The following is a 12,531-nucleotide window of genomic DNA, read 5'->3' as shown; positions in this document are numbered from 1 at the left end:
CACCTTATCTTTTTAAAGCAAATTGCATATTTGTTTACACACAATATACATAACATAAAAAAGAAAAAGCTGCTATCCAATCCCCCTCCCCCTTCTAATCGCATTAAAGGCCCTTGCCTAGAAGTTAATTTTTTTTTAAATGTTTTATTCTTTATTCTGAAGTCCCATTGTTCAGGATTTCTTTATAAAAGCAGCCCAGGGGAAGATGAATATCGCCAAACTTAAACTCTGGACCAGCGCTGAGTAGCAGATGCCTGGGATAAGTCAGCGGTGTTGGTCCAGCTTAACTGGCTTCTATGGTGCCTACTCCACATCAAGAGTTGCAAGCAAGATGGGAGGATTACAGACAGGCCTGTGGATCCAGCACTTTGATTTGAAGCTGCTTTGTAATGAATTGCCTTTGATTCTGTGGCAGATCTGCGAACCTGAACTTTTTCCGCATTGTGTGCATTTTTGAAAGGCTGCCGTAGGAGAGATTGTATATTGGTACTGTTTGTTATTGTCACTGCCTTTTCACTAGGCTGGAGAAATTTTAGTCCCTTTTGTTGAATTCAAAACATTTTTAGTTGCTTCAGAGCATAAGCATTGTTCGTTTTGTTTACTTACTCTTTCATAGGTACTGAGCGAGGTACTGACAATAAATCAGTATCTTCAGCGCACTGCTGCATGGCTCTGACCTGACAACTCCCATGCCCAAGTTAAATTTAGTCCCGCCTTGGTAGTCTATGGGGCTCAGAATTATGAAAGTTCCTTTACTCAGCTGTTCTTGAACTATTTCTAGATAATGTAGCTATATTCTTTGGGACATTTTGGTTATCTTCTCCCGCTTGATTTGAGGATTTAATTAGCAAGGACCGTGACTATAGCAAAACTTGTGAAAGTGCCTTGGACAGCAGCTGTCTGAGACTCTCCATGATTTCACTTCCGTTGATGTCTGCGTGTTTCTTTCCGTCTCTTGCATCCTGGAAGAGTACTTGTTACAGGTCCAGTAACACAGACGTGCCTGGTTCACCAGACCAGTAGTAGAAGCCATGTGATGAGAATGAACAGTGCTGGTGAGGTTGTATGTATCCAGGCTCTCGCAAGTGCAACTGGTTAGAGGGCCTGATGAAAGAGAGGGGCTTTTGTCAAGCTGGCTATGTAAAAGTGTTATGAGAAGTCATGGTTTTATACTATTTTATACTGAGTTCTCCTGCCAGGACTCCCGCAAGGGAATACAAAGTTGTGTGCGAGTATGGAAGTGCACTGTGCTGAGTAGTAAGCAGTGAAGGTCAAGTTTTGGCTCTGTATAGCCATTTAGCTGTCAATATTTCTTGTGCTAATGAAGTCATGTAGGACTGTGATTCTGTAAAAGAGAGGATGGATTTCTTTAAAAGAGAATCTGTCATAAGATCAGCTTCACTTCAACAGAGTCCTGATCCCCAGGCAACCTGTGGAGCAGGTCTGTCATTGCTAGAGATGATGATCAGTTCCAAAAATAAGCAACCATCCTCCCCTCCCAGTCCAAATAACTGTGATTTTAAGACACTGTTCTGTCTTTGAGTGTTCTGAATAGTCTTGAATGTTTCATGCTGACCTGCCTGTAATTTTTCTATTGTTGAATTGTAGTGAGCTACAATTGTCTACACTCCCAGGCTTCCAACTATATTGACGAGAGATCAAGCACATATTGATGGTGAGAGAATCGAGTATAGCACTTGGGTGTGATCTCAGTGACTGCAGGCACTTTGAGTGACCATCAAGAGAGAACAGTTTATGAATAATTGCTGGAATAGTAATTTAGCTGGCATAATTACAGCTGTGTTAAAGCACTGAAAACATATACATAGCTAGTGCAAAAATTACTCTGAAAATCCTTTCCTTGAGACTAATGGGCCGGTGTTGGATTAGAAGACAAAGATTACCTTAGTTGCTGTCTTGTAGCTCTGCGAGTTGATTTATTGTATTGTGTATGCATGTAATTTGTTTAGCTAAAAACCTGTAATCACAGTGCCCTGGAGTCTCTGTAACCTGTGTTAGTGCTTGGCATCAGAAACAAAACTGAGAAGCATACAAACCATAGCTATGTTCCAGGAGTACAAAGTATGAAGACTTCTTCAGAAGAGTTGCCCTAGAAGAGCTTAGCCAACAGATGGTTGTGGCACTCGATGTAACTACCAGCAGCTGAAATACAGATTGACCTCTAAGATAAGGTCAGGTTTGGTACTCCACCTATGTGTACTGCCAAGTAGCCAAGAAATTCCGATGTCAAGTATCACTTCATTTCAGAGCTGTTATTTGGGGCTTTTGGGTTTGGGTATGTTAGGTTAGGATGTGTTTTGGAAAACCCACAGTGGGAACTGCAAATATCCTGAAGTGTGAAGGGGGTTTGTGTAGTTTACTCAATGAAGTGGTTACTCAATGAAGAGCAGTGGCACCAGACCGTGGAGATCTGTCAGGTGCAGAAATCTGTCCTGCTACATGGCTTCTGATGACTGTAATCCATTTGTATCTGGTGTTGGGTTTTAGTTATAACAAAAAAAAGAGGTTAAAATGTGGTTACATAATGTAGATTTTGGAAATCAAGTAATGTATCCTGAGTGTCTTGCTGGAAATGGAGAAATATAAAACTAAATGAATGGCACACGCTCAATGCGATGTGGTATGCTGAGTGTCCTCCACCTAGATGGCAAGTTTAGGACTATGGAGAGGGAGGGACGGGCAAGGCATGTATAGGGACGTATGGTATTGATAACCATTCAGCTGCTAATAGATTTCGTGTGATACTGGAGCCCGAGCTCCACTTAGCAATATGAAAAATATCAGACTGAAAATCAAGACGCTGACTTCATGCAGGGGGTATGGCAGACTAATTAAACAAAAAAATCTGTACCAATTGAGCCTATAAAACTCTTCCTGACCTTGAGAAAAGTCCCAGAGAGCTGTGGGAAACTCCAAACCGTCCCCTCTGAACTTTTTTGTGTTGTTGTTTAAATATAGTAACTGCTTTTTTAATTAAAAAGAAAAATTAGATGGCATTTCAAATTGTGTCCATGGTGCCTTGGGGACCTATTACAGTACAAATTACCCTACGCTATTTAGTGAGGGCTTGTTTACTATTGTGTGAAGCAAGGGTTACCAGCGTAAGGATGTAGGACAAGAAGGGCCCTTCTTTGAAAGTCTGGCTCTGCACATGAAAGTGACGCCAGCAATTGGAAGCAATTTGTGGAATTGTTTGATTATATTAATTATGGCACCAGCAAACAGTGCTTGGGAAACAGTTTTGTTTTCTTGCATTCTTTCTTGATTGCTTGCAGCAAAAGCCAAGATACAAAATGTGCCTTTAAGGGCTGCCGGAGAGTGCTGTTCAAGCCATTGTGTAGAGTTGGCACTGAGCTTGAAAGGGTTGTGTCCAGCTTGACGTGAGAGCTTTCCAAATACAGCTTTGGCCCCGACTTCACCTAGGTCAGCCTCTTGAATTAAAACGGCTTCTGTCTTCCTCATCAAGGAAGATTAGCTCTTTCTCTGCTAAGTGGGAGCCCATAATGAAATCCATGTTATTTCCAGCATTACCACCTCTTGTAATAATGCCTTTCAGTCTGGAAGCCTGTATAAACTTAACAAATTGATACACAAGACTCAGTTCAGTTCACCACTGAACTGCGGCCCTCTGTGATGTGGTGCGGGGCAGCTGTTCCCCAATTTATGGGAAAATGTTTTAGTAGTTAGGGATTTCCAACCAGAGCCTACCAAGCCAGAGCTGCAGGAGCAGCTCTGCAGGCTGGCTGTCACGGCAGCGTTTGGTCAAGGCATGCAGCAGTCTACTTCTGCTCAAAGTGGCTGTAAGATTTTTTTTTTTTTCTGGTCTCTGTCATCAAACAATGAATTATGGATATTTTGTATAGATCCCAAGTGCTATGCTGAGGCATTAGTGTAATTCTCATTTGGAAGGAAGGAGTCCACTTCCCGGTCTCCTTGGAGGCTGATTGCTCTCGCTGGCCAACTTCATGCTGTACTTCTATTAATATTCACGAGCCAGGCGAGGTGATAATAGCAGATCTTGTACCAGCCAGAAGGGAAAAATGAATCTACTCTGGAGTTTGAAAATCAGCAGAATATTTCTGAAGAGAGCTGACAAGAGATGTGGGAAAAGGTGGTGGTGTGAATTCAAAATAGAATTAGTGGAGAATTGTGAAGGGATTTACATAAGTAAAGTTCATTGCCTGATCTCTGAAAGTAATTGAAGCTCAAATCCTGAGCTCCTGGGGGTGGCAGCAGCAGGAGTATCCCTTGTTTCTTGAGTGAATCTCTGGTCAACTTTTACATTGAAATTGTCTAGGTAATTACATTAGGCTTGTTATCGTGGTGATGAAGGCCAGGAGTAGAGTAGATCAGCTCCAGTAGGAGCACCGTGCTTAAGTCTTTTGGCTAGAAGGGCTTGTGGTGTAGACCCTGATGACAGGTAGGGAATTCCTACTTGATCCCAGACTCTAGTTCAGGACCCAGTCTTCATCCCTGCTCTTTCTGAGGCGTGATATATTAACAACAGGCAGATGGGATGCCAAGTTAGATAGGGCCAGCAGTCATCCAGTCCGCTAGCTGTGATATGGAGTATCTGATGTTCTCGATACAGGATTTATGGGAAGAGTAATACAGCACTGTTGTTCTTGGAAGGCTTAGAAAGATAGCTGATCAGCTCGGGTTTACTTTGCTGGGTGTTGGAGGAGAGAAATGACCACCTTAGCTGCAATAAAATCAAAAGTTAAAATTCTGGATATATCTTTAGCAGAGAAGCACAGTTGCTCCCCAATAGCACAGTATAAAGAATTCAGGCAGCAGGATGTTACATTTTCTGTTCTTTCACATGTTATGCTGAACTACTGGATTCTGAAGTCCTGCAGTACCAGCAAGTGCCTGGCATTGCAATAAGCTTTATGAGTCTTTTTCTCCACTCTGACACAGGCACCCTGCACCAGACTGGGGTGGATGTCTCCATGTGGGGCTCTACTTGCTTCTGATTTTCAGGTCAGCTGGGTTTTGTACTCTGTTAGCTGGAGTGTTGATGCAGGCACACACTCTGTAACTGTGTAATGAGGGTTCAGGCTCGGAGGGTTCAATTTAAGGAAATCCTGAAATTGTGAAAAACAGCTGTTACGAATAATCCATTGTGAGTAAGGATTATCCCCAAACCTTTGCCTCTTTCAAGTTTTGCTCTTTTCTTTCCTTGCCTCAGGAAGAAAGAAAAATGTCTGTCATACTAAAAGGTTACGTTTACCTAGGATAAAAAATACTTTTGACATCAAATGTGCTATGTTAACTTGTTCTCTGATGTTCCATCAATTTTTAACATTTAAATGTTGACAGGTAACAAGAAATTGCAGGTTGTTGAGTCTTTTATCTGCAGTAGTCAAAGGAAGTAAATAGAATATTTAGAGAAGGGAGAAAAGTTCAGTTTCCCATTGAATCTCTGTTCACAAATTCCTGGGTGGAATGGCAGGTTTGGAAACAATATCAGCAGGTCAAGAATAGTTTAGGAATCGAGTGCAAAAAGGAGTGTTTTCTATTCCACTGACTGCTAATGGTGTAGCCTCAATCTTTTTTTTTTTTCCTAAAAGTGTGACCATAGTTGGGAGCCTTCTCTGGGCCAACACTTTCTCTGCAAACTGCTGGCACTTGCTGAAGTACATTTACTGATTTTTCTGTTGCTGCTGATAGGATGGATTTGTAATTTTGATCTGGAAGTCAAGTTCTCATGAACCAAGAAACTTGAAATCTTATAATGGCATGAAAATTACAATGCTAAACACTGTAAGGAAAATCTGTAATCATCTATGCTAAGTAGTACCTTCATGTTCATCAGCGCTAGCTATCATGCTTAGCATTTTTTTCTACATGTGTGCATATGAGAAAGGAAGTTGTTGAAGTTCAGCAAAATAAATGATTCTCCTTGGCTGTGCTGGAGAGCATGCCCGGGACCTATATTATTACACCTGTTTTCACTGAAGTGTTTATCAGTTGCTTAAAAATTACTCCCATCTCTGCCTGGGCTACAAGGAGATATTTTATCTCATCTACAATGTGTCTACACATTTTATCTCATCTACAATGTGTCTAGCATTCAGTCTTTAAAGTCTTCCATTTAAATGTTTCATTATCTTTAAAGGAGATAGGGCTATTCTTAAATATTGGAGAGGAGATGATCTGTAGAAGTAGGAAATAATTTGGAAACAGAAAAATCAGAAAATTAAAGTTGGAAAAGGAAAGAGACAACTGCTGAAATGCAGAATAGTAAGTGGAATTGGGAGTCGGGGAAGAAGGAGCTGGATTTTAGGAGAAATAGCAGAGGCCACCCTTGGCAAACTTTTCAAGGAGCAGAAGCAGCAAAAGAAAAGCCAACAAAGATGACGCTTATAAGGAATGACAACATGATGTGAAGTAGGGAAATAATGTAAAATGTAAACTATTACTAAACTTACATTTTTATTTAATCTGTTACCTGTATGTGGGGGGTGGGGAAGCACAGCAATAGTTTGTCATCCTGCAGTTGGACTAGAAAAAGGAATTAGAAGAAAAGATACTGCACTGGCTTTCTTCCTCTTTCCAGCTGACGTAGTAGTTGTAAAAACAAGACACAAGCAAACCCTGCTGGTTATGGACATTTATGTGCTGTATGTGCGTGTTGTGATTTGTGTGCTGGCTGCCACTTGCCAGCAGTCTGGTATGGAGACGATCCCCTGGGCCTGCTGTGGAGACCTCGGCGGTCAGCAGGGGAATGTGTAACACCAGGCTCTGCTGGGTCCCTGCTGCAGGGACCCCTGATTGAGTTCATCATAAGAAGAACATGGAACATTAGAGAAATCTTAAAACTTGCATAGATTCGCATATCTTCATTTAAGAGAAAAGGGGAAAACAGTAAAATACAAATTGTTTTCCTGTATTTATACCCAAGAACTCCAAAATGTGCAATTTCCATACCAAGCTGCTGGAACGTGCGTGTTTCCATGTAAACTGAACTGGACTTCTTTTATGAGTAATTGTAAAACTGCTGGACACAACAATGCCTTTAAATCAGAGATACTGCAAATCATTAAGAAGCTTGACTTATTTGTAAAAGCTGTATAAAATACTGCATTTATCTTGTATTTTGTGCATGTGAAACTGTTCTTAAACTTAGAAAATATTTTTTCCTGATGATGTATTGCTTTTCATTTCAGTTTGCAAGTTGGCAGGTTTTATTTTTGCATTTCTTAATGACTCAGTTTGAATTAATCCTTGAGACTGTGATGAGACTGAGAGCCTATATTCTTATTTGGTAATTAGTAGTAGTAATTGAAACTAAAAGAATGAAGTAAATTGAACTGTTTTACTACTAGATTTCCATACCTAATATGTGTTAGTATATACAAGTATATTTTACACAAGACCTGGGTGCTTCTTGTTACAGGCATGGTTATGATGGGTGGGAATGAATTTGCTAAGCTTTCAGATCTCTTCTATGCCTCTGAGGACTGCCCATTAATAATATTAATATATAGGTATTTCTCCCTGTTGTATGCAAGGCATTTCTGAGAACTTTGAAGCTAAAGTCTTTTTTAACACACGGACCTTTTCAATTTAATCCATTAGCAACTTGGAAAAATAAAGTAATTGTCCAACAGAGGAAGAAAAAAAAATCTATTAACATTTGCTACAAATCCAAGTAGTACAGGCAGCACTTAATTAATGGAACAGATTTCTCACTATGTATTCAAGCTAACATAGCTATTGTTCAGGAGAGATTAGACCCTTAATGTAAGTAAGTTAAACTAGACCTCCATCTAAAAATATCCGTCATTTCAGCTATTAAAGGTCTGATGTCTTCTTTGGTGACAGATATATTTCCCTTAATTTCCTTGGTTTTGTAAAATGCAAAGCATGCATTGTGTGTAACGCGAGAAATCCGCGGAGGTAGATGAAACCCCGATTATGCCTCCCGCCTGTCTCTCCCTGCCTGCTCCTTTGTGCCGCTCCGTATCGCAGAGCCTCTTCAGCCCTTAGACCTCCTGGCACCAGAGCAGAAAAACAGAAAATGCCATTTGTTAGGGTACGATGCCAGCCACCTAATCTGTTTGCAGAATGAGGGCCGTGGGATCTGATTAGGTAATTTAGATACCTTGTGAATTTAATAATACCTGGGCTGCCTTTGGCTGTCGGCCCATAATTTCACATGTAGGAGCTACCGCATTCTTCCATTTCTGTAAACTTCTTACCAAAGATACCTTATTTGAATCCAAATGGATGTTTACAGCTGCAGGTGAGGCGTTTTTACTCCCCTGTGTTAGGAAGTGGAACTGATAGGTTGGAGGAGGTGAGATTTGCTTGGTTTTAAGTGTTTTCCTCTGTTCAGTTCCATGTGCAGTATACGCTATTTTTCTTGAAAAAGACATTTTTCAAGCATGGGGCTCTTTGTTTAGACACCTAAGAGGATATACTGAGTGTTGGGGCGTGATGTTCAGACCACTGGGCAGTCCGAGTGCTCCTTGGCTTCTCTGGAAGCTTTTCAAGCTCAGTTTTATCAGAGGTGATTTCATCCTTGTGGCTGGGACTTTGCCCCCATACTGATGCAGCCCTAGCACGGGGGCATCAGTGCCCGGCAGCCCTACAGCCTGCACGGGAGGATTGCACGGCAGCAGCCGCCTGCTGAGCTCCAGAGACCCACAAGGGAAAACTCTGGCTGCAGTTTTAATGTCACACCTCCTCCCTTCCTCCCTCCTTTCCGTCAATTAGCATTTTTTGAAATTAGTCTCGCGAAGCCTGCTAACGTAAATAGAAGTGTTTTAGGATTTGTTTGCTTTAATTAATTTAAAGTGTGTCTTTCTGAGAGGATTTGGAGTTAAACATCTTTCTTAAACAGCAATGTGCCAGTAACAGCAACGTAGCAGTAGTGATAAGACCGAGAAAGGGAAACCAAGTAGAGAGCAAAATAAAATGTTTCTTTGTCCAGAGAAGTAAATGGTCTTCCCAGGAAAGTGGAGGAAACACTGTTCAGGGACACTTACAATTAGGTTGGTCAAAACAGTAGAAAGCATACAATAGGAAATAAATCCTGCAAAGGTAGAGAGCAGGGCTGCGTGAGGTCACTCTTTTTTTCTGTTTTTATTTTGGTTTCCTCACTTTTGTCTGTTGTTGTTTTTTCTAGCAGCACCCAAGATGATCTTGGAGCTTTCCAAATAGGAAATAAGTTGCTTTTCATGTAATGGTAAATTATTTTGCATAATGAAGATGGAGTGATTATAATACTAATGATATTAATGGGTTTGTATGAAAGTGTTCAATTTAAAAAAAAAAAAAAAAAAAGCTGCATCAAACATGACTGTACAATGTAATAAAACCATATAATAAGTATGTGGTCAGGCCACATCATATTATCTAGTTTGATTAATTGAACCTTACATGTGCAAAGATAGTCATTATCAGACTTCTCAGCCGTCAAGGAAAAACGCTCTCAATTATTTCCACAATGAAATAATCATTGCTTTCTTGTGTTCGATCTGAAAAGAGAAATCTGCTGCTGCCGTGACTGCGAAACACGAGATCTGCAGAACTCCACGAATTTGATTCTGCCTTAGGCTGGACTTGTGCAGCCTTGGTGTGAGATATAGTTGGTTTAGTTATTTCAGTTATACGTGTTGGGTTATTTTCCTCTCGTGCTCTCGCACGTCTTGCAAGCAGCGAGACCCCTCTGCCTGTGAAAGTCCCCGCACTGCTGTGCTGCAGGGCAAGGCACGAGGGCTGCTGGAAGAAGCTCTGGTTATGCAATGGCAGATGGGCCCTTTCCAAGTCTTGCTTCAACACTTCCCTGTTTCCTGCCTTCCCTTCGTGTGGGGCTCAGAACAATTTGCTCCTTGACACAGCAGGACAAGCAGGTGGGCTCTGGTGCCACGTCCCTGTGCAATCAGCTAAAAGTGCTCTCTGGATGTGTCTGGAACAGAGCAAATCACCTGCGCCTGTAGACCTCCTGTCTCCAGTAAATCATAAGCATCTCAATCTTTTTGTCAGGCTGTGATATGAGAATCCACAGCTGAATTTCAATATGAGGGGGGAGAAGCTGATTAAGTGTTTGAGATAAGGTTATGTGACACCGCAGGTTAAAAATACCTGAACTGAATTTGGCCAAGTGCCCTGAGAACCACGTTTCAGTGTATTCAGGTGGTGCTGAATAAGCTTCCAAGGAGTTTGCTGTCTTCTGCTTTAAGAAAGCAATTCTTCAGGAGCGGCCTTTTAGGAGCTGCATCTCTCCTGTTTTACAGTATTTCTTTGGACTTTGCTATCTTGCATTTCTTCTCTAAAGTGTCACCAATGTGTTAAGTCAAAATAGGAAAGTTTAAGCAAACTTTATCCATTTAGGAAGAAAAGGGCTCTTTTTCCTGCCTGGGCACAAATATCTGGAGAAAAAATTCAGGTTGGTTTAGATCCTCAGAGTCATACATAGGTTAATTCTGGTTCCCTTAGCAGTGAGTTGTAACTCTTAGCTGTGTTTTAGCCCAAAATAAAAATTAAAAAAGGGCTGTATCATTTGCTAAAACTAAGCAGTGTGTTTATGGCAAGCCTAGGAGATAAAGACATTCAAGAACCTTCCCTTTGTATAGGGCTCTATACAATTTCAGTACTTTAGCACTTGTTATTTTTCATTCGTGACCTATATTTTTATAAATGCTCTCACTGATGCGAAGAAACTGGGAAATGTGTGTAAATAATAGGAAAGGTCTGCTGAGTAAAAGACCTAGACTAGGTAAGTTGGCCTGGCTTGTTTAAATTTTTGTCTGCATTTAATAGTTTAAAAGCTGTAGAGAGATGCAGCTTAGGGAAGTCTGTTGCAGGGTGTGCAGGGGAATCGGTCTGGGAATGATCATGTAGGAGACTGCACTGGATTTGGGGTATTGCTGTTGTGAACTATTTCTGAAGGCTTGTCTTACTTTCCACGTAATTTACTATAGTCCAGAAGTGATACAGAAATGTAACTTTCGTAATATACCTGATGTACTTTACTTCCTTTGGTTGATCGCAGAAGTAAAGTTGCCTATTTATTTTTTCCAGACACACTGAAATGTGATGTTGAGCCGTTTTGTCATGCATGTTCTTGGTTTTTACAGATGGGCTGAAGCCAGAAACCAAGACGCTTCTCACTGCTGCCTCCAAGAAAAAATCTAAGGCAGGGAAGGGAGATGCAAATAAAGAGGATGAAAGCAGCAAGAATGATTCAGCCCAACCTGTTACCATCACTCTTCTCTTTAAAAGATACGTCTTTGACACGCAGAAGAAAATGATTCAATCCTGAGAAAGCAAAGAGGCCTCTGATCACACTGGAAAGCCCAGACTCTGAATGAATTCAGGTGGAATGTGTTTCTTGCCTGAATGCATTAGACCTGTTCCTTCTTGCAGGCTGAGCCTGGAAGCTCCTGCTGACTACGTGCCACCTGAAATCTCTATAGTCTGGTTTTATTCTGTTAGAAGGTGCTTACCTTGTCGTCTTTGCAATGTGAATCTTTACGGCCTCTTGGAGAGTGTCATGTGCTGAATGGGGGCATTTGGGTGTGTGTTCTGATAGTGCTGTTCTTCTGGAGAATTGTTTCACGTAATATAAGTTTGCCACCAATATTGATTTAAATGCAGTCAAGATGTGCATTTCATGTGATCTACAAAGTGAAGCTGATTTGTTTAGGTTTACTTCCCAAGCAAAGTATGGGACAAAAAGCACACAATATAATAGGTGAAACCTAAAATGAATATTTCACATTCCTTCAGCTGTGACTATGTAAGATGCTATCTAAGAGGTGGTATGGATCTTTGTTATAAATGATTTCTATCTAGAAATGTTTTTCATATTAAACATAATGATGCGTGTAACTGAGAGTCTTAATTGTTCTGTTTGCTGTTCCAAAGTTTCAGAACCTATCTTTGGTAACATTTAATATAGCTTTTCTGAATTTCCTGCTGGTTCTGTGTTGAATCCTATTCCAGAATTGTTTTCTTTTTTTTTGTAACCGAAATGCCTTTTGTGTTTGAAAGAAAAAGTTGCCTCTGGAAATAGAGGCTTTATTTCATTAAAATAATGGAATTGCCTGATCTTGTGCTTCTAGGAGGCATCGCTTAAAGAGTGACCAGCACTGGTGGACATCGAGGCCTTCAAGAGCAGTTTCCCAGGGGACCTTGCTGACTAGTTCCCTGAGCAGCCTGAAGTCCGCTTTCCCCATATCTAGGGATGAGGTTTTGGTGGCACTTTTCCTTCTGTCACCATAAATTTTTAACTCAACCACTTCATGGTCGCTCTGACCGAGGCGGCCACCAATCACCACATCTCCCACCAGACCCTCTCTGTTTTCTAGCAACAGGTCTAGGAGGGCACCTTTCCTAGTTGGCTCCGTTAGCACCTGCACCAAGAAGTTATCATCTAGGTGCTTCATGAACCTCCTGGACCTGCTCGTGTCAGCCGTGTGGCACTCCCAGTTAACGTCTGGCAAGTTGAAGTCCCCCATAAGGACAAGGGGAGTTAATCTCGAGGCCTCTCTTAGT

The 12,531-nt window shown here is 41.2% G+C and overlaps 1 protein-coding gene across 4 annotated transcripts in view; it reads left to right on the top strand.

Moving 5' to 3' along the window:
* EEFSEC (eukaryotic elongation factor, selenocysteine-tRNA specific) overlaps positions 1 to 11,865 on the top strand; it is a 121,483-nt gene extending 109,618 nt beyond the window's left edge. For all 4 annotated transcript variants that reach the window (XM_032194345.1, XM_032194346.1, XM_032194348.1 and 1 more), the window contains exon 7: positions 11,112 to 11,865. In XM_032194345.1, coding sequence (XP_032050236.1) covers positions 11,112 to 11,296 — 185 coding nt within the window. In that variant the 3' untranslated portion in view covers positions 11,297 to 11,865. The remainder of the gene's footprint in view (positions 1 to 11,111) is intronic.
* The last annotated feature ends 666 nt before the right edge of the window (positions 11,866 to 12,531 follow it).

The sequence above is a fragment of the Aythya fuligula genome, chromosome 10 (assembly GCF_009819795.1).
Source record: "Aythya fuligula isolate bAytFul2 chromosome 10, bAytFul2.pri, whole genome shotgun sequence".
In the NCBI taxonomy this organism is placed as follows: Eukaryota; Metazoa; Chordata; class Aves; order Anseriformes; family Anatidae; genus Aythya; species Aythya fuligula.
This window is presented reverse-complemented; position numbering and strand designations above follow the sequence as displayed.